At 55.9% G+C, this 21,654-nt stretch overlaps 1 protein-coding gene across 4 annotated transcripts in view; it reads right to left on the bottom strand.

The window, feature by feature from the left end:
* Megf11 (multiple EGF-like-domains 11) overlaps nt 1–21,654 on the bottom strand; it is a 279,614-nt gene that overhangs the window by 172,921 nt on the left and 85,039 nt on the right. For all 4 annotated transcript variants that reach the window (XM_005393705.2, XM_013519007.1, XM_013519005.1 and 1 more), the window contains exons 2-4: nt 12,775–12,879; nt 8,991–9,092; nt 4,303–4,403 (exon numbers count right to left, since the gene is read on the bottom strand). In XM_005393705.2, the coding sequence (XP_005393762.1) occupies nt 4,303–4,403; nt 8,991–9,092; nt 12,775–12,872 (301 nt within the window). In that variant the 5' untranslated portion in view covers nt 12,873–12,879. The remainder of the gene's footprint in view (nt 1–4,302; nt 4,404–8,990; nt 9,093–12,774; nt 12,880–21,654) is intronic.

Genomic DNA, 21,654 nt, shown 5'->3' with positions numbered 1-21,654 from the left:
AAACAAAACAAAACAAAACACATGAACAAAGTAGAGTTTGATCACTCACAAGCCCTCCCTACAAGAGCGACTGCAAAGACCCTTCAGAAGAGGCAAGCTGACCCTAGAAGGTACACTGCAAGGACAGGTAATGAGCAAAGAAATCAGTAAACATGAGTTAAATGTAAATTTAAGTAATAATTTAAATTTAAGTAATCAAGTGTATGAAAGAGCAATATTAAAATGCAGTACCTGAACCCCAACTCTGGTGCAAGGAGCTCACTGGCTTTAAATCTTATGCACCTCCAGATTCCCTCCCCGCACTCCATCTCTCAGGCCCTGCCCTGCTGACCGCCTCTCAGCTGGCACAGCCGGCCTCTGGGGCCAAGGATTCGGGTTAGTGCCTCCGCTCCTGGGTGTTGGTGAAAACCACACTGCAGTCCAAGCAGCCAATGGAAGGGCCTGGAGTTTTGCAGGCCTTGACTTCTCTTCTGGAAATGAGGGTGAGAGGGGCTGGGCAGATAAAAGCCCCTCCCTGGTGCACATGAGGAGAAGCCCTGAGTGCCAGGGGACGCACCTGTGGGCATCTCTGCACGCACCCAGATGCTGGGGGCAGCACAGAAACTGACCCTTAGCATAAGGTAGCCTGGAGTTTCACCCAGCAAGGCTCCAGGTGTCCCTGGAAAGCTGCACCAGCAATTACAGGTAGACCTGCTGGAAATGCAAACTCTCAGTCTGTTACGTCACAAGCCCCCCAGGGGGCCCCTGACTGGGTGCCCTCAAGTTTGCAGCCTCCTGGGCGACAGTACTGTCCATAGCCCATCCTATTAGGTATGCAAGAAGACATTACAACGAGCTGTGAGCCGTGAGTATATCCAGTGGGGCTTGTGATGGGCTATAATACTGCTCACTGGATGTTTCGGACTAGCAGAGCCCTCCCCTCTCTCTCTACAGCATGCCACAGACTTGTGGCCCTCAGCCGCAGTCCTGCAGTGAGGTTGGTAAGGATCAGGACCCGGCTAAGCCATGATGGGCACAAGACAGGAACAAGGAATAAAGCATTGCTATTTTAAGCCACTGGGATTTGAGCTTTGTTTGTTATTGCAGCACAACCCAGCCCATCCTGTCTGACACTAAGCTGATTATTTTCCAAGAGCAGATACTATACTGGTGGCAAGGGGGCACAAGGAGCAGACTCAGCTGTATTTGCAGATGACCAGAGGGGAGAGGTTCTAGTCTGGTTCTGGTGAAGCCAGAGGTGTCCTGCCTGCCCCCACGGGGAAGGCGGTGGCCTGCAAGCACCAGGCTTCTCCCATTTCTCCCTTTGGCAAGTTCTCCACCCTGGGTCTGCAGAGCTGGCTGCTCCCCCACCCCTACCCCATGGAAACAAGCCAGAAGGAGCGGGTGCTGGTGACAGGTGACCCCCACCTGTGACAGGCTGAACTCCATCTCACCAGCATTCACATTCTCTCCCCTGCCCCCTGGGGACCTCAGAACACGACCTTATTTGTAGACAAGGTCTTGCAGGCTGTCTCAAGTGAAGATGAGGCCATTACGATGGGCCTGATTCCAACAGGATATCTGTTCTTTTTAAAAGAGGAAATGAGGCTGTGCGTGGTGGCGCACGCCTGTAATTCCAGTACTCGGGAGGCTGAGGCAGCAGGATCACCATGAGCTCAAGGCCAGCCTGAATCGCATAGTGAAACCCTGTCTCAAAAAAGAGGAAACGCAGAGATAGACAGACACACCTATACAAGGAAAACGCCATGTGAAGGTTGAGCTTGTGTCGTCATTAAGTAAGCAGCTGCTAGAAGGCAGGAGGGTGACCTGGGACAGACTGTACCCTCCCTTCACCGCGCACAGAAGGATGCTGCTCTGCAGACACCTTTATCTCAGACTTCTGAAATGCAGAACTGAGAGACAATACGCCACTGTTTAAGCCACCAGCCTGCTGGACTCTGTCCCCTCAGCAGCACCTGGGCAGGTGATACTGCCCCCCCGACCCCGGCCTCCCTCTCCTTCCAGCTCGGTGGTGCCCGGCAGCCCCTGCTCCCCAGCACGCTCACACCCACCCTGAGCCGCCTCCTTCTGGCAGGCTGTGCGCTCTCCGAGGCAGCTGCCACCCGTCACCTGTGTTGCTGTCCCATGCCTCCTGCACAGCAGGAAGCAACAAAAGTAAGCTGAATGGATAAACAGGAGCGCACGGCAGAAATCCTTTACCAGGTATCCGAGGATCGCACTGTGCAGCTTTATATATATATATATATATATATATATATATATATATATGTATATATATATATATATATATGTAGAGGACATTTCTCCCAGGGGAAGAATTCATAGACCACTTTGAGCAGCTAAAATAAAAGCCATGATTAAGATAAACGTTTAGCACATAGGCCACGGGAAGGGAACTGAGGTTTACCAAGCCCTGTAACGCAGGTATCACTGTCCCATTTCTCCAAAGTGGAGGCAGAGGGGCCAGGAGGTCAAGTCTCACCTGGGCTCGCTCAGCAAGAAGCAACCCCTCTCGGCAGCCCATGATGCAGACCCTGGAGCCAGGTGGCCTGGGCTCAGAGCCACTCTCTAGTCATGTGATATTGGGTGACTTAAAAAAAAAAAAAAAAAAAAAAATCCCTCTGTGACTCAGTTTCCCCATCTGTACAATGAATGAAAGGTGCCCTCCTCCCAGGGTTGTTGTGAGGAGTAGAGGTGTCCATCAGGAAGAAGGACCAGACGGGCCTGGCACACGGTGTGCACCCACAACTCCAGGAAAACAGAGAAAAGCTAAGAATGGCCTAGAGCTTCGACCCCAGGCTTGTAGGCCTCGTGTCAACCCTGCTACCATGCCACGATGCCCCCATGTCCTCTGTCTCTGCTGGAACACTGCTCTTCCGCTCCAGGAAAAGCTTCAGTTCTCAAAGTGGCTTTTCCAGGGGCTCCCTGGGGGACCGGCCTGTGGCCTCCCGCTCGGCAGGAAGTGTCCTGCGGTTATGTGAGGAGGAGGCCGAGAGGTCAGGAGCGGTCCTCCCCGTCAGCAAGACCGTGGTCCAGCAATCAGGACATAGAGCATTTCTGCCCGGTCTTCACTTTCTGAGCTCTTACTGCCTCTGCTCCTGGGAATTACAACGGGCTCATGTGTTCTGGGGCTGGTGCTGACGCCAGCCTGTGTAATTTCCTGAGTCCATCCCTGGGCCACAGGCTGGACGGGCCACAGGCATCCGCCCTGCTCTGGTTTTATGATCCTGTGCCCGGCCTGGCCGGCTACACACAGAGCAGCCCCAGCTTTGTGCCCACCCCATCTCAGCCCTGGTCCCCGGGTTCACCCCAGTGTTCTAGCTCCGTCCCCGACACTGCTGCTGAGGAACGGCCTCTGGAACTTGCTTCCTGTGGGATTCTTTATCTTTTTCCTGCAAAACCTTTCCTATTGAACCCACCTGCAGGAGCATTTTTCACTCACTCCTGTAATGCGATTAGAATCGAGTTTCTCCAGCGTTAGAGGCAACGGAACAACAGGAGAGGAGAAGTGTCATGTTGTCCCCAATATACCAACACCAGCCTGTCCCGGTTCTCCCCGGGGCCCCGCCCTCTGCCACCCCACCCCCGCCTTCCTGGACGGCGAGGAGAATGCTAACAAGGACAAGGCAGCTGCTCTCGGTGCGGGCCGCCCCTCGGGTCTTAAATGGGGGCCTCTCAGCTTCTCGGACAAGCGCCTGCAGTCGGGGGAGTGTTCAGATGTCCCCTGGAAAGTGTACAGGGAAGGTTGAGGCCATTCCCAGAGCCATGGGAGCAGACTGCTGGTCCCCAAGGGCCCTGCGGCTGCCAGGGACACAGCGCCTGCCTTTCCAGGGAAACACCACGGCTCCCGACTCTGGCGGTTAGAGACAAACAGGGAGAGAGGCAATGCTGGCCTCTTGCGCACCCATCTTCCCTTCACTGGCCTCCAGTCCTTTTTGGAACCGCCCCCCTCCTGCTGGGACCCTCCCCCGTGGTCTCGCTTACCCTGCCAGCCTCCTCTTAAGGACTGTGCTTTGCTGTCCTACGTACAGACTTGCCCTGTGCCCGGCGTTCAGTGCTTCTCCGGGGGGGCCCACTTAGAAGCATCCATTGTCCTCCACCACCATCAGAGCCTAGGATCACCCTGCTCTGGTCCACCTGTATGGAGGCTGAGCTGATCCTTTATGCCCTCTGAGCACAGGCAATGGGGAGACTTCTAGAATCGTGGGTTGGCTGAGGCCTGCTGCCCAGGGGCCCTAAATGACACCCCTGCCCCTCACCCCATCCCCATGGAAGCCAGCGCATCAGCCCCCCACTACATACGTATGCAGAAGTCGCCGTTCTCGTAGTAGCCGGGGCAGCACTGGGACCTGCGCCGGTACATGGTCCTGAGGCCGCGCCGATACGCCGTCTTATAACTGATCCTAAGGCACAAGGGAGAAAGCCACTTGAAAGTATTGAAAATCAATCCCTCCCGTTTAGAATGATATTTGTGTTAAGCTGTATCGAGGATGCCATTCAATAATTACTTTAAAATGCATGGCGGCCTCAAATATGAAGGAAAAAAATAAAGTGAGATCGATGGCGGGATTGGGCCGCGTGGTGTGGAATGTATTAGGGACACGGCGTCTGCAGCGCCTGCTCGTTCCCCTGGGCTCCTCTGAGCGGGAGGGCTAGGGGGAGCCTGTGCGGATGACATTGTGCAGGCCACTGTGGGCTTCTCCTCGGTCGCTTCAGACCTCCAAGGGTTCCCCACGGGGAGCCCTTACAGGAGTCAACCCCAAGAGCACTGTGCCTGACCCACCCTGTCCCACCCAGGAGACCACTCCAGGCCCCCAGGGATGGACGGGCCCACCACTTGGGAAACAGGAGCAGAAGCAGCGAAAGGACCGCGAGTCCCAGTCAGCACCCCATTAATCTTCCTCCCACCGAAACAACACCTCCTGCAGAGAAGCCTGGCGCGCTGTCCCTGAGACCCCTGAGCAGAGCCCTCGGGGCCCCACAGGGCAGTGAAGTCGGAGGAAGTCAGAGGCCTGGATTCTAGTGCGGACACAAGACCTGGCCCTGTGCTACTGATTCATAAGCGAGATTCTGCCTACAGCCTCCAAGGCGGTACCATGACCAGGCCCTGCCTGTTTGGTTTCTTCCATTTCTTTCTTAGAGACTGGATTCTTACCCAGTGTTACCTGCTAGCCCCATCCTTTGGGTGAGAAAACTGAGTTTCATGGCATAGCTTCCGGCCTTCCAGACGGCCACAGGGAAGGAGTAAGAAGAGAGGACCTAGCTGGGCATGGTGGCGTACACCTGCAATTCCAGCACTCGGGAGGTTGACACAGGATTGTTGTGAGTTCGAGGCCAGCCTGGGCTACAAAGTGAGCTCAAGGCCAGCCCGAACTGCATAGTGAGACTCTGTCTCAAAAGGACAAAAAACAAAAGGAAGAAAAAGGAGAAAGAGAAGGAGAAGGGGACGAGGAAGGGGACGAGGAAGGGGAAGGAGAAGGAGGAGAAGGAGGAGAAGGAGAAGGAGGAGAAGAAGAAGGAGGAGAGGGGGAGGAGAAGAAGAAGAAGGAAAAAGAGAAGACGAAGGAAGAGAAGGAGAAGGGAAAGAGAAGAAGAGGAAGAGGAAGAAGGAGAAGGAGAAGGAGGAGGAGGAGGAGAAGGAAGAGAGGAGGAGGAGAAGGAGGGGAAGGAGGAGAAGAGGAGGAGGAGGAGGAGAAGGAGGAGAAGGAGAAGGAAGAGGAGAAGGAGGAGAAGGAGGAGGAGGAGGAGGACGAGGACGAGGACGAGAAGGACCAGGGACAGCGTGAAGACTGAGTCCTTAGATGGAAATCAAGATGGGGTCTTGATGGGCAAAGCCACTTTGCCATAAGCAAAGTTAATGAGGAAACCTGAAATGAATGTCAGGAGACCAGAGAGGGACAAATGGCCCAAGGTTGTGAAGTCTAAGAAGGGGCAAGCTCTTTCCAGCCCCCGAGTCAGCACCCATGGGCGCCGGCCCTGGGTTAGCTCCTCTGCAGCCAGCAGAGGGACCTACACCTGCTTCCCAGGAAGGACCTGGCCAGGTGAGAAAGGGAGTCCCCGCCCCCTGTAAAGGCAGAGACAGCCCTGCTTAAAGACCTCGCTGCATGACAGATGCCGACCCTGGCCTCTAGGAAATGAGTTCTATTTGGGAGGGTCATAACCAGAGGCCTCCCAGGTAAGCTGCTCCCCCCACACACACACACAGGAAGGCAGCTCCAGGCAGTTTCAGGGTGGTGTGCACCCCTGAGGTAAATGATTCACAGTTAGCTCAGAGGTGGGAGGTCATCGGCCCATTCTCTCCAACAATCAGGATGGCCCTGGCCATCCAATGGGGAGGAGGCCTCAGCACCCTTAATGCATTCAAGTCAGAGATGCCACCCACTGCCCATGGCTCCCCCTCTTGTGCTTGCTGCTAGAGTGGGAATCAGGCCAGGGCAGGGGACAGGTGAAGAAGGATGCTGACCAAGACAAGCTACCCCACACCAGAGCTGACCAGCGGTGCCCCGTCAGCATGCACACCCGGGTCATCGGGAAGCAGCTGCACGGTGATGCAATAACTTAGCAAAACAACCCGTGCTCTGGGAAGGCAGCCACTCACTCACCCACCCAGGTGGGGGTGGACGGCAGCTGTGGTCTCTCAGTGCCCTGGGGAGAAACACCTCAGAGCAAAGCAGGCTCTGGCCAGGAATGCCAGGGGACAGCTCGACTCCCATTTTTGCATCTACCTTTGACCAGGGCCAGAGGCAGCCAAGTCTGGCAACAGTGGGGAGGCCAGGAGGGACCCCCTGGTCCACTGATCACCTGGTCCACTGATCACCTGGTCCCATGATCACTTGGTCCACTGATCACCTGGTCCCATGACCACCTGGTCCCATGAGCACCTGGTCCCATGAACATTTGGTCCCGTGATCATTCAGTCCCACATCCACACTTCACAGCCAAAGCAAGAGGAAGGAGACATGGTTATGGCTGAGGAACAACTACTGGACCAAACGTTCTGCTAATGACAACACAGGAGGACATGGACATGGGGAGAAGAACGCCCCGAGCAGGCCAGCTCAACAGTACCCTGGGTGACTGCAATTCAGGTGGAAAACAGCTTCCCGGGTTTGGTTCCAGGACAGCAAGGTGAAGGTGGAGCCACTGGTTATTAAGTGCAAGGGGAAATCTCAGAAAGGAGACAGCCACAAAGGGGGAGCCCCAGTTCTTTGTCAAATCTCTGCCCAAACTTAGGTCCCTGAGTTACGTCTGTGGACAGCAGATTCCAAGCAGTCTCGCTAAGGCTAAAAATACTGAACTCTCAGAGCTTGGAAACTGAGGTCAGCCCAGTTAACTGATTCCTAAAACAAACCGTTTTTAAAAAGTAATACTCTAGAAGAACGGAACAGAATCCAGTCACATTTGTGATGTCCAGAATACAACCAAAAATTATTAGACATACAAAGAAAAGGGAAAATATTCCCTATCCAATGAACACCAGCCCAGAGATGTCGCAGGTGTCAGAATTAGCAGACAAGGGTTTGAAAGCAGATATTCTATCTGTGCTCTGTGTCTCAAAGTTAGTAGCTGCATATAAAGACAACCTGGACTTCAGCTTTGCACAGAGCAATTTCCCAGTCCACGTTGCTGCCCACCAGAAATTCCACCTAAACCTCAGAGAGGGGCCTGCAATCCTCCTGCCTCAGCCTCCTGAAGGCTGAGATTATAAGTGTGTGCCACCGCACATGGCTCTGAATTGAAAAGGAAGAAGCAGAAAAGAAGCCTGGAATCCACAGTGATGTTTTTTTTTTTGTTTTGTTTTTTATTTATTTGGTCTTTTTGAGACAGGGTCTCACTATGTAGTTCAGGCTGGCCTTGAGCTCCCTTTGTAGCCCAGGCTGGTCTCAAACTCGCAAAAATCCTCCTGCATCAGCCTCCCGAGTGCTGGGATTATAGGTGTCTGCCACCATGCCTGGCCTCAACACAGATGTTTAGCATCAAAGAAAAGGGCCCAGCATGTGGCCTTACCCTCCTGCCTTATTTATCCTTCTACTACTTTCACACCTCTCAGATACTAATGCTACTCAGATGTATCTAATACCTCCCACCTTCTTCCCCATTTCTCTTTGTATTTTTCAAAGTGCTGTCACACTCCTGACCTGACTGGACCCTGCATGTCAAGCGGAGTACACTGGTAATCCCAAAATAAAGTGACTTTCCCAGGATCATTCCTCCAAATGCGTTCCCTACTCCTCTCCTTACTCCCCCATGACATGAAAGCACATCACAAATTGTAGGAGGGTTCAGATAAAGGTGCAGGATTAGCAGGTGCCGTTGTTTGGATTTTTTTTGTTTTTTTGTTTTTTGTCTTTTTTGAGACAGAGTCTCACTTTGCAGTTCAGGCTGGCCTTAAGCTCACTTTGTAGCCTAGGCTGGTCTCGAACTTGCAGTGATCCTCCTGCCTCAGCCTCCCGAGTGCTGGGATTACAGGCGTGCGCCACCACGCCCGGCTCTAGGTGCCGTTGTTTGTGTTGAGCACTGCTAAAAGGTGAAGGTACTGAATGGCAGTCTAATACTCTGCTCTCCAAGCCAGATGCCCTGGGACGGGGCCACATCTGCTCTGAGGGTAACCGTCTTAGGTTTTTGCCTCCAGAAGCAGACCCTAGACAAAGACTCCAAGGTGAGCAGTTTACTTGGGAGGTGACCTAGGGGACCAGGCTCCTGAGTGACCCTGGGGGATGGAAAAGAGACACGGAAGTAGAAGCAGGTGGGCTTCTGCGTGGGTCACCACCATGGAGCCAGGGGCTCTATGCACTGGGATCAGCGGGGTCCACCCACCCCTCCTCTGTCACATCTGAGCGTATGCTCAGCACCCTGGTCCCCTGCCCCAGGCTCCTCTGGCATTTGGCACATGGACAGGGCAGCGAGGGGTGTGGACAGGCCGGCCCCTGCCTCGGGTTCTCTCCCAGCCTCCCGCCCTCCCAACCCCAGCACCCGAGAGCCATACTCACCGGTGCCGGGTGCACTTGAACCAGTTCAGGATGTCCGTGCAGCGCGTGTAGTAGATCTGATCGAAGGGGTGTGCGTACGACTCCTGCACGGTCACGGCGTAGCTGCGAACCAGACCGGAGACAGAAGCCACGGTCAGCGCAGGGAAGGCTGAGCCGAAGTCCCCTGCCGGGCTCACCTGGCCCACAGCCCCAGGTCAGGCTCCCGTGCTCGGCCTCCTGGTGTGAACCCCACCCCACCCCAGGTGGACCCAGGACCCGGGACCCAGGATCCAGGCCTTACTGCCCTTCGGCTCAGCTGATTTCCTGAAATTCTATCTCCTTTGTTCATTCATCAAAGAGTGAGCAAAGGAAGCGTTAGGTTTGCTCTGTGTTGGTTCTGGAAGGCAGCGCCAGCAGGTTTTAAGATGTCTATGTTCGCAGGGCACGGTGGCACGTGTCTCTAGTCCCAGCTCCTCGGGGAAGCAAGTGGCCCCCTTTATAGACGAAGAGACTGAGGCACAGAGCGGCAGCCTGCTCAGGTCACAAAGTGGTACCAGTGACTGTTCATGTTTATGAAATGCTCCGTGTTAAATGTCTCAGTGCCCCTTAACTCTCAGGTAATCTTATAGCGGAAGTGGGATTATGATTCTCACTTCACCCATGAGGACGTGAAGCGCCAGACAGTATAAGCGACATCCCCAGGCTCCCCAGCCCCCTATTCTAGTGTCAGCGGGGTACTTGGAGGACCCGCACCCCAAAGACAGATTCTTTTGCCTCCCTATTTGCTATAAATCTGGGCTGGCAGGTGGAAGCCACAGGAAAGCAGATCTCAGCTTCACCAGGATAAGCGCCCCGGCAGGGGGACAGGGAACGGCTCTGCGGCGGGGATGCTGAAGTGTGCGCTTGCCCCCGGGCAGGCTGCAGAGCGCCTCAGCTGAGATCGAGGGAACTAATTGTTAAGTCGGTTGGTATCATTCAGTGCTGTCCCCAGAAGGTGCCCCAGCCTGGGCCAGATGGCCAGGGCCAGGCCATAAAAGCCCGTCTGGCTTGCCTGAGGAAACTGGCATCTCCTTTGCAAGGTAGCTAGGCACAGGCGGGTCCTCACCAGGCTTATGGAGGCCCGTAAGGTCAAGGGTCAGGAACCCAGCAGCCGCCCCAGAGCCCTCAGCAATGGGCAGGCATCCCTGGTAGTAGGAAAGTCTACCTGACCCCCTAGGACTCTCAGTGTCCCTGCCAGCCAGCCCACCAGAGATGTGGCTCAGAGCCCTGCTTCTCTCCGAGTTTAGGGAAACTGAGGCAGCGCAACACTTTCCCACGGGCTTCTTCAGCTCTGAAAGTCTGAGGTACTCGGTGACATCGGCCGAACACCTCTCTCAGAGGCAGGAAAATAAAGGGGTCAGAGAGCCCCAGCTCTTGGACCCAGGGATGTGGGGCTATGCTTGATGCCTGTGGCTTGCTAGCAGCCTGTCCTTAGACACGTTTTTTAACTCCTGTAAACCCTGCCTGTAAAGCTACGATAAATATTACAAGGAAATTCATGTGATTACTGCAAGGATTCAAGGAGGTATCCATCTGTCAGGGCAGTGGGAAGGTAAACTGAGCGGTCCATGTTAAATGCCTACTGGGCACACAGCAAGTGGTTAATAGATGCTAGCCCTCATCACTACAGGCAACAGTGCCAGGCCAAAGGCTACTTCCTCCCCACGGTGGGGGAGAGAGGGAGCAATATCTGTCTGCGAAATGGGTCCCCGCCTTTGTTAAGCACTTGGGGCTCAGCCCCCTCCCAAGACTGGCAGGGGTTGTGGATGCCCAGCAGTGGGTTCAGGGCACCCTGGGGGATGGATCCGGCTCTGCAGGACGTCCTGAGAGGGGCAGGTCTGCCTCTGAGACCTTGTACCAACTCCAAGTCCGTGGTCTGCAGCGTGTGCCCAGCTTCCACGGCTGGGTGCTTCACCCCTGCACGTTTGCCAACATGCTAATGAGGGGCCAGATTACTCTTGTCAGCCCGGGCTCCCCCAGGCAGGGGAAGTGCCCACCCTACGCCAGGATTAAGGGGAGGGTCATAATTAATGAGGAGCCCGCAGAGGCACTAATCCAGCCAGAAAATTCTCCCTGAGCGGTCTCGGTCTCGGAGGAACGGGTTAGGGTGGCTTCTGGAATGCCGTACTTCTCAGCACTTGGCACCCTGACGTCAGCAGGCTGCCCCCCTGGGGCAGAAGCCAGGGGCTCCCGAGGCTTCGATGACACTGTCCTCCCACCAAGGCTGTGACTCTGGCAGACAACACCCCACCCGTACAAAGGGACCCAGAGAAGAAAGAGTTGGCATCGGCCCTGGCAGCAGGGAAGGCTCCCTGCAGGAGAGGGACAGGGCTGGAGCCTGGGGGCAGGCGGAAGTGACCAGGAGACACTCTAGGGCCAGGCTGCCACACACAGGACTATGTCTTATCCAGAACACAGAGGACCGTGGAGTCCAACCTCACACCTCCCTGACCCACTGGCAAAGAAAGTGTGAATCCGCCCAAACCCGGACGAGCAAAGGGCCTGGGGAACCTCAGAACGGGCCAAAGCCTATCCCAAACGCGATGCTGAACCGGCATCTCTGGGGCCAGGATCCCAGGAACACGCACCCTAGTGAGTCTGACATGCACAGAAGTCTGTGATGACTTCTGCAGCCGAGGTTGTCGGGGAGAAAAGACTGGAGCTTTACAGTCCTCGGAGCACTTCTGTGAGATGGGTGCCCCTGATCCCCCAACACGCCTGGGAAGTAACAATAATTTTCCTCCCAACCACCAGGGCTGGACATAGGCTCAGAGGGGTTCCGATGTTTCCCCTAGGTCACACAGCCAGCAGGTGCAAAGGTCCAGACCGGAGGGCACCGAGGACTCCTCAGCTCAGCTCTATCTTCTCTCTGTGTCACCAATTTTCTCAGGACTCCTCTTACAGTGTCCAGTCACTAGGGGTGACCGGCCTGGGGACTGTCCTCTGTCTCCAGGCACACAAGTGTCGGGGCTAAAGCAGATGGGGAGCCGTCCTCTGCCACAGCCAGCCACGCACCCCCACACACGGAGCATGGCCTCCAGTCCCTCCTCTCCCACCCGCCTCCCCCCTCAGACCTTCGTCTTAATTTTATTCATTTGATTTATTAGCATCTAAGTGGCAGAGTCGTCCTGGTCAGCATGGCCAATCAATTCCAGGGTTTAATTCGGTTTTTCCTGATTGGGTCTCTGGTCACTGTCTTTCTGCTCACCAAAATCAATACTTTAACCTTGTGCTTCAAAGTCAGACTATCTGCAGGGACCCAGACCACTCCCTAGGAGCTGATACTGCAGCCACAATGCCGCCCGCTCCCTGCGGTGGCCTCCATCACCCTTCCCCAGACAGAAGGGCAGGGCCCTGGCCCGGCGTGCTTGCCACAATGGTACCAGTCCCGGAGACGAGGCCTGGCATCTCTGTATCGCAGAGCAAGATGCTTGGGACCACAGTGCACAATGCCTCATTTGCTGCACCCCAGCTGGTGCGGACAGGGATTGGGCTCCTCTGAGCCTCGACATCCCTGTCTGTAAAATGGGTGTAACGTGCAAACACGGGAAGCGTGGGACAGCATGCTGCCAACCACAGTTACAGAAGCTGCCCGCCCACCTCCCAAAGCACTGCATTTTGTGAATCCGCACAGCTTAGCCCTGCCCCCAGCATCTGAGCGGTCCCCGAGCTGCACCGCGGCCTCTCATGGACAGCTGCTGCCTCTGTCCCCACACCGCCAGGCCCAGGGTGAGCCGCTGGGAGCCAGCTGAGTACTGCGTCTTACCTCTCCCAGTGGCTGCACACGTTGGGGTCCTCGGGGTTCAGGGTGAAGGCCATCTGCAGGAAGAAGAAGACAGCCAGGCCGGCCCCAGGGAGCGCCATGGGGACCCTGTGAGGGAGAAGCAGGGGAAGGGTGTCATTACCCAGGCATTTGTCCCCGCATCTGCTTGGCACTGGGCCTTCTCCACGAGGCAGGGGAACAGGCGCGCTAAGCGACGGCTCCATCACCGTGGCGTGGTGAGCATTGGATGTTTCCCACTTGTGGGCTTTGACTAACACTGCCACAGCTCGCGGGCTCCCAGCCACGGACAGCAGGAAGCCTGAGTCAGGGAAAGGTCAAAATTCCAGGCCAGCAGCTCTAGAGGGTTTTTAGCTAGGAGATGGCTTCAAGAATTGAATGAAAGTTATAGGCCATCTCACCAATCCGGCTATAGTTTCAGGGTATCCATCCTTGACCCAAGAACCCTGCATCCAACGCAGCCTACAGGCAATGTCCCCCCTGGTCCATCTCCGGCATCTTGGACAAGCTTAGTCCCTGGCTTCCTGCCCTGGTCCCCGCCTGGCACTTAGAGCCACGCAGCCCCCGAGTGTCACCCACCTCGTTCCCACCGTGGGAGAAGGGGCTGAGCTCAGTACGGGGCCCTGAGAGAGCAGTCGGCAGAGTGTGCTGCAGACCGCCAGACTAACCACGCGGCAGGCGTTCGTGTGCTTGCACAGGGGCCTCAGCACCCGCCTGGGGGACCGCAGTAAGGGCTCCTTGAGCAAGACAGAATCAGCCCAGTGAGGGGCTGGGGAGTTAGCTCAGGGGCAAAGCGCCTGCCTAGCAAGCACAAGGTCGTGAGTTCGATTCCTGGTACCAGAAGAAAACCAAAACCAAAAAAAAAAGAATCAACCCAGTGAGAGAAGCTCAGCTGATCCTTTGAGGCTCCTTCCTGTTCCAGCAATCCAGGGCTCTATGGTCCCCCCACCTGGAGAGCAGACGCTAGTCCGTGGGTTCCCACCTGGCAGGTCGCCAACCTTGGCGACATGGCGGAAGGTGGGGCCATCCCCAAGGGAGCTGAGGTTCACGAGTCCCAGGGTCTTCTATAAGCCGAATAAGCACCATGACCCACAGAGATAGCACAATATCTCATGTGTGCAGTGATGCTATCATGATGCTATTTATTGAAAAGATTAACTGAATTCAGAATAACTTTTCTTTTCAACCAACAACATACCCAAAAAAAAAAAAAAATACAGTTTCTAATAACTGGGGACGGAGGCATAACAGAAAATATTTTGACACTGGAAAGGAGCCCAGGCTTAAAATGACTGGGGACCAAGCCCATTAGCCCTGAGTGTCCAGATGACCCTCCCTGGGGACAGAGAAGAGTGGCGGGTACTTTGCACCCACCCCTACTTCTGCCCAGGGCACAGCTACATGGATTTCCTTTCTTCTCAAAGGTTAGACACTCTCCTCCCCCGTCCCAATAACCTCCTTGTTAAACTCCTTCTCAGCAGCTCCTTCAAAGATAAACAATTGTCACAAATTCTGTCTAACCACGGGGCCCAGATTAATGATTAATGAGGTCTTACTTTCTATTTGAAAACTAGAGATCATCTAGCTAAATGCAGATGTAGGCAGATTTCAAATGCATTCTTGGACTCCGCTAGGCAAGGGAAGAGTGGACACTTGTGTTCCCGTGCAATCTGCGGAGTCCAAGAGACACGGCCGCTCTGCATCGCCGGCTCACTCACCCCTGCGCCTGCCCCGGCTTCTGATACCCCTGGTGCCTCTGCAACCGCTGGGCACAGAGGAATGTGCACAACAAGCCGGCCGCAGAGGGCACGGGTGGTCACGCCCTCTCTCTTCCTCCAGCCTGAGAGATGGGCCTGGGGCATAGGGAGAATCAGGAGGGGCTGGGCGTGCTCTTGCGGGGAGGTTCAGGCTGATGAGGCATCGCCTAAAGAAATGAGGGATGGACACAGAGCTCCCCCAGGCACGGAGTCCAAATGCCAGCTTAGGAGGTTGCCTCGTCTGGTTCCCTCTGCAGCCCTGACCTGTGACCTGGGCAGCTCCGGTTCTCCCCAGAAGACCCCGGGGACATCTGCAAACTCCTTGAGCGTGAAAGCAGGAGACCACCAGGACCAGAAAGGGTGGAGCCTCTGGGCCTCTGGTGAGGGGAGAGGGTGATGCCTTTGATCCTTGCCTTGATTTGAGAAGTCTTTCTAAATCTCCATTTAAAAAAAGCCTTTCTCTCTGAGTCAGAGAGAACTGGACAGGATGCTTCACCTGACACCCCCGGTAGTGAGAGCCCCAGAGCCTGGGCAGAGAGAGGGCGACGGGCGTCAGCATGAACAACAGGATGTGGACCAGGGCGGAGTGGGCAGCACAAGCCGCAGCCAGGGCAGGGGCATTTGGACGGACAGCCTGAGGCCCGGCTTCCGCCCTCCCGGCTCCACTGGAGCGACTGTGGCCGGGTTCACGGGGCGGGGGCGCCCAGGATTCACACCTGGACTTCACCAGCGCAAGTTCCCCATTTGAGGCCAAGTCTACCTCTGAGGCCCCTGAGCGGGGGAAGGAAGGGCGCCAGCACTCAAGGCAGGAGAGAGGACTCGTCAGACCCCCTTGGACTTTTTCCTGGAACCTGGCCCAACCTGAATGATGCATGCGAGGCCGGGGGATAGCCAGGGGTAGAGCATTTGCCAGGCACGGGCCAGGCCCTGGGCTCCATCTGCACAATCAGTTCATCAAGATGCATGCCGACCGCCTCCCTCCCTGCTCAGGCGCGGCTTCCATCCTGCTCTTCCCCGCTACAAGTCCTGCTCACTCCACTCCTCCAGCCCGACCGCCCTGGGTCCTCAACTCTGAATATCCAGAGGTTGCCTTCCCACCCTGCTTTGTGTCCCAGGCAGCCACAGCAGGTGACTCACAGCTCGGGTCGCACCCTCCAGGGGGATCGCCATCACCTGCCCTGAGATTGTCCCTCCTGTCTGCTTTATCTTCCTGACACCGTCGTGAGCACCCCAAGACAGGGCCGAGCCCCAGGCTGCCCTTTCAGAAACTGACGTTTAGGGAAGGGTTTCAGCTTGCCTCAGACATTCCACTCAGGAGGAGAGAAAAGCAGCTTGAAAGGAGCTGTGACCTCGTGGGTGACGCCTCCTCGTTCACTGTAAGGGGACTTCCCCAGGCTCCCAGAGGACGGACCCCAAAGACATATGCTTACGAGCTGACGGAGGGAAAATCAATCCTGCCACAGCGGTTATTAGGCGACTCCATCTGGAGTGACAGAGGTTAACGGAGGGGGCACGGTCTGATTTAGGGCATTAATAATTAAATAAGAAAACGCTCCTGGATCATTTCAGAGGAAGCGGACACGTAAATAAATCAGCTGGTTGCCTTCCCTCTTGTCCCATCTCCCTGCATATTAAGAGCAGAGGAAGGGAGCAAAGTTCAGAGGGGGGGGGGGGAATTTCTTCCCTGGCGGCATGCATGGGGCTGGGGGGCCAATGTGTCCGCAAGAGGTGACTCCTTCCTGCCCACAGGGCACAGCGGGGGGCCACACACCTGGCACAGCCAGAACTGACCAAAGGCACCCTCCTGGACTATGCTGTGAGGGACACGAAGAAATGACACATCCTCGGCTGCAGGTCACTGGAGAGGACCCAAAGCAGCAAGTGACTAAAGACCCCATCTCGAGGAAGGCTGTGAAAGGCCGTGGAGCGGACGGCAGTAAGCATGGTGGAGAATGGAAATGTCGGGGCACAGGAAGGGCATTCCGGGCAGGAGACAGCACCAGGCACCGAAAAGAGACTGGACTGAGCAGGTGACATCAGAGGGAGTGAGTGACATCAGAAGAAGTGGGTGACATCACAGGGCAGGTGACATGACAGGGGACGGGTGACATCAGAGGGAGCAGGCGATGGCAGAGAAAGTAGGCGAGAGTGACTTTGTCCCGTGGAGCAGCAATGGACAACATGGAACACTTTGGAAGGGGTTTTCCAAAACTGGCTTCTATGGGACACTGGTGTCTCCAGGTATTGGCAGAAACCACGGAGACAGAGGACCCCGGGAGTGAACAAGCCGTGTCTTGGTCCTACACAGTCCCAGCGCATCTCAGCACACATCAGGCTCCCAGAAGACCCCGGACCTCTTTCTGGTGACACTGCTGGGTGAACAGAGATCTTCGTGAGAGCAGTTTGGGAAGCTCTGCTCCTCCCGCTCAAGGTCCAGTCTGAAGCAAGTCCTGGTCCCTGTCAACCTGTGTCTTTAGCCTTTGGGTGCACTGGTTGATCCTGACACTGAGGCCCTTCTGTGCCTGCCATCAGGTATCACAAGAGACACTGGCATCGTGACAAAGGGTCCTTCCTCCAACTCAGGGCTTCTGCACTTGCCTGGGTCGGCCCTTCAGGCACAGCAGATCTTGGAGCTGGTGACATCCCAGGAAGGCCCTTACCTTCAGCCTGGGGCCCCACCATCCCCAGCACCAGCACCTGTGGAGTCCAGCCTGGCTCCTGGACAGCCGACACCTGGCCAGGCCCAGCTGCAGACACTGGCCAGCACACATACAAGGGGCAAGGTACCGACAGACAAGGAGATGGCCTCTGTCCCGGGACCGGCAGTGATGACCTGACGCTCCATCTGTGCAAAGTCCCCACTGCGCCTGCTTCCCTGCCACTCCCTGCCCTATCCTCCCGACTGTGCAGAAACTTGAGCTCCACAGTCTGGTCCACGCACCTGGAGCCCGTTCTCTGCCCATCCTATCTTTCCCAGGGAGCTCTTCCTTCTCTACAATTTTAACTGGTGCAGGGGTTGCAGCAGTGAGACCCTACTTTGAGAGCCTCAGCAGTGTTCTTCTCTCAAAGTGCTGGGGATGGATGGTAGTGACTACTTAGAACACCCACTGAGAAGGTGCCCCTGGAAAAGCTGCTGTGGGGATCGCTAATGCCCGTGCGGGCCCTGGGTAGGAGCGGGCAGTACAAGTCTATGCACCTGTAGTTCCTACACTGGAAATTGTTGCACCCTAGAATCACCTCCAAGATGTGGCCTCAGCTCTTCCATCAGGCCTTGGAGCCCACACAGCATTTCCTTCCCCTTGCACCACTCCACCTTAGCTCACAAACACACTCATCACAGCGCCAGGGCTTCAGCGGCGACAATCCCAGCTCTGTCCCCAGCTCCTGCAGCATTCCAGGGGGCCTAGGACATTGTGTCTCTGGCGCACTCGCCAACCAATCTCCTCCTCCAACCTCCCACTCATCCCCAGCCTTAGGATCAGCCGCATGGCTGTCAGAGGACACGAGAGACCCATCCCGACAGCTAGTCACACTGCTCGGGGCACTGCTATGAGCACTGCACAGCTGTCTGCAGGCCTGAGACACAGCAGGCACCCGTGACATCCTGAGAGAGACTCGGGGACCCCTGCTTGGGCCACCCCATCAGCACCAGGCCTACCTGCCGCAGAAGCTGGCACAAGGTGGGCACTGAGGCCCACGCGATAGCTCAGGCTGCAGGCAGGGACAGGCGGTGAGTGGTGCATGAAAAGGCGTCTCGGGTTCAGGAAGCAACAGACACGGACCCCAAGCCGAGGCTTCCGGGGATGTGGGTGCAAAGAGATTTCCAGCTTCTATTTACAGGGTGCACACACGCACGCACCCATGCACACAATCCCCTATTTGCGAAAAGCCAAGTTTGCACACACGGGACAAACATCAAGGTCGTGGTCCAGCCGGCCCGTCCTCCTCAGCACCTGCCCACTGCTCTCGCTGGCTGCCAGGCCCCAGCCCCTCTCTGTTCCCCGGCCTTGCCAGGCTCTGATTAGTGTGAGATGAAAAGCGGAGCTCAGTGCAGCCCCCATAATTAAGAGGCTTCATCCTCTGCCTTGATGAAGCCTCCTGCCCTCCAGCAATCCCGCCAGGGGCTGGCTTTAGGTTGAGCATTCTCTAATCTCACTGTACTTAAAATAAAAAAACAACTTCAGAAAAAATAAATCCATAGCTCTTAATCTCCAAAAGGGCACTCCCCTGACTGAGGGAGCGCGCAGAAAGTTCCAGCCCCAGTGCAGAGGTCCTGCCCGGTGCCTGTCCCACCAGGATAAATCAGAGGGGGCCGATGTCGCCTCTGTCGGCGAGAGGAGACGTGGTGAACGTCCTCCTCCGAGGCCGGGCTCCAAGGCCCTGATATAAATTCTGCTCTCTCCTTGCCCAGGAAGCCTTGGGCTGCAAATCCTGGAAAACAGCACCATGGAGGGCTGCAGGGAGCATTAATCAGGGTCAAAAGACTGTCCTGCCTCTGCCCCCTCGTGCCCTGCCTGGAGCAAAGAGCCCTGACAGTGAGGCTGGGGAGAAATCACACGCACCCTCGGGCGGGGGAGGAAATCGCAGAACTCCTACCGCGCCGGCCCCTTTGCCCATTACCGCGGCCTCTGGCTTCTGGGCCCTCACCCCTCCCCTTCCCGCGCGGCAGCCTCCAGCCAACCGAAGATGAAGGGAGAAAACTTATCTGTGTTCTTAGGCCATTCCATTTCTCACAAAGCAACTATCTCCATCTTTTCATTTCTGTGCAAATCAGGGCACACTTGGCCAGCCTGGCCAAGTCAGAGGCCGCCAGCCTCTCCCACCCCACCTGCCCACTGAAGGCTGCCCCTCCCACCTCCCGGGCTTGGGGTCCACAAGCTGCGGGTATCCTCCATGCCCTGCTATAAACCATAGCTCCGTCCGAAACACTCCAAGACAACCCCGCCACCCAGGGCCACAGCTCCGTGTGGACTGAGTCCCCGCGCTACCCACTTGGGAAAAGCATTTTGCAAACCACAGGATGCAACCACAAGTGCCTGGGTGTGACCAGGGTGCTGCAGACCGGATCCTGGAGAATCACCATCACCAAACGGTCAAGGGTCTCCCCAGAGCCGAGCTGCGAGGATGAGGAGCTTACGGCAAGACGTGTGACAGCAGAACCAGCCCCAAGGCAGAGCCATCAGCTCATCCCCCAGAAGGGGCAAGTGTCCCCCAAAGTGAGGTGATTTATTCCAGGCCACAGGACAAGCTGGGTTCACAGTTCAAAGGAATGGTGGAGTTTTCCTGACCTGGATTCGAATCCTGCTCCTGCCTCACCGTCTGCATGACCCAGATACAATCACTGACCTGCTGGGTACTGCAGGTTTCACATCCTTCATACTAGCCAAGCTTCCCAAGGCTGCCAGATAGATAGATAGATAGATAGATAGATAGATAGATAGATAGATATTTTTGTTTGTTTGTTTGTTTGTTTTTGTTTTTCTCCGGTACCGGTAATTGAACTCATGACCTTGCGCTTACCAGGCAGGCGCTGTGCCGCTGAGCTAAATCCTCAGCCCCAAGGCTGCCACGTATTAAACAAAGCGGCAGGTGAAGCACTTTCCCCAGGGTCTGCCACATAGAAAGTGCTCAATAAAATATCAGTTTCCTCCTGACCCACAGAGAGCCTTAGAACTCTGATTCTGGCTTCCAGCATTTCTAAGGAGGAGGGAGAATAAAAATCTTGATGGAAACCCCCTGCCAGAGGATCTAGGCTTGGCCCTGTGTGTCAGTGGCTCTGGGACAGTCAACCACACAGTGACCAAGGCAGTCTCAGCTCTGGTCCATCCATCAGAAAACATTTATCAGGCAGTATGACACCCAGGTGACGCGGGCAGGCCCCGAACACCTGCCAGAGGGCAGTAGGCCAGGCTGAGGCTAATCCAAAGCTCAAGGCCTGTCCACGGCAGAAAGCTGCAGACAGATGCAAAGGGAAATCAGAAACCTCTGCAGAGATGCTCATGAAACTTCCCACAGGGCCCGCCTCCCGAGTCTGGCCCATCTCTATTCCCGCTGCCCTGAGCCCACTCAGGACCGCTGAGTCCACTCTGAATGGGGGGTCCATTGCCAGCTGGCCCAGCCCCCCAGCTTCCCATGAGGGCCCAGAAAGCTGCACGCCTTTCTCCCTTCGGTCTTCTCTCCCAAGTTCTGCCCCGGTTTCCCACAGGTCCTGCTCTTCCCCTCTGTTCACTGAGTCAACAGCTTGCTGTGTGACCCTGGGGAGGTTGCTTAACCTCTCTGAGCTTCATTTTGCGTGTTCCTGGGGCCAGCATCAGACTGCACTGTCCCTGGGCCCCTCCTGCTCTGCAAGTTCATGTATGATGTTCCTCTCTGCCCTGCCCTTGCCCCATCTCCCAGCAGAAAAGAGAGAAAACAGAGAAGCCTGAAGAGCTGGTTTCTCCCGGGCCCTGAATACTTACTGCCTGCTCTGAACCTCCTTTTCCTCTTTTACAAAGTGAAGCAGGCAGAACCGCAGCTTCTCTGAGGATTCAACAGATAACACAGCATGCACATGAGCTGTAGCCCAGGGCTGGAAATGGCAGCACTGTGGGGACAGCTGGGACCCCTGGCTCCTGCCCACCTCTCTGTCCCCTCCGGGCACCTTTAAGACTGGCCTCCATCCTAACCTGGAGCTCACACGCAGGGTCCCTTCCCCCAGCCACCAGCTACACAGCCTTCGAGCCCACAGACCTGGGCATCAGACAGGGCAGCTGCTCCACACTCCTCCCGGGTCCAGGCAGGAGGTCCCGAAGCCAGACACCCACTGCCCTGAGCTTTAAAGCGCCCCGCTCTTGTGCACCAGCAGTGGATGTGTGCACCCACCTGCTCAGGAAAGCAGCGCGGGAATACAGATCAAGGTGTCCCAACATGCATTTTTAACCCAGCGTTCCACTTCAGCCATTTCAGTTTCTAAAACCAACCAAGGCCAAAGATGGGTAGATGACTGCAGTACGAGGGTCCTATGTTCAAACTCCAGCACTGCCAAAAAAATAAAATAAAAAGGATTGGCATGGGAAAATATGGAGACCCACACACCAGCACAGTAACACTGCTCATCCCTGGGGATGGC

The sequence above is a fragment of the Chinchilla lanigera genome, unplaced genomic scaffold, assembly GCF_000276665.1.
Source record: "Chinchilla lanigera isolate Chin_1 unplaced genomic scaffold, ChiLan1.0 scaffold00049, whole genome shotgun sequence".
NCBI classification, from domain to species: domain Eukaryota; kingdom Metazoa; phylum Chordata; class Mammalia; order Rodentia; family Chinchillidae; genus Chinchilla; species Chinchilla lanigera.
Note: the sequence above shows the minus strand (reverse complement) of the source record. Positions and strands in the feature narration are given on the sequence as shown.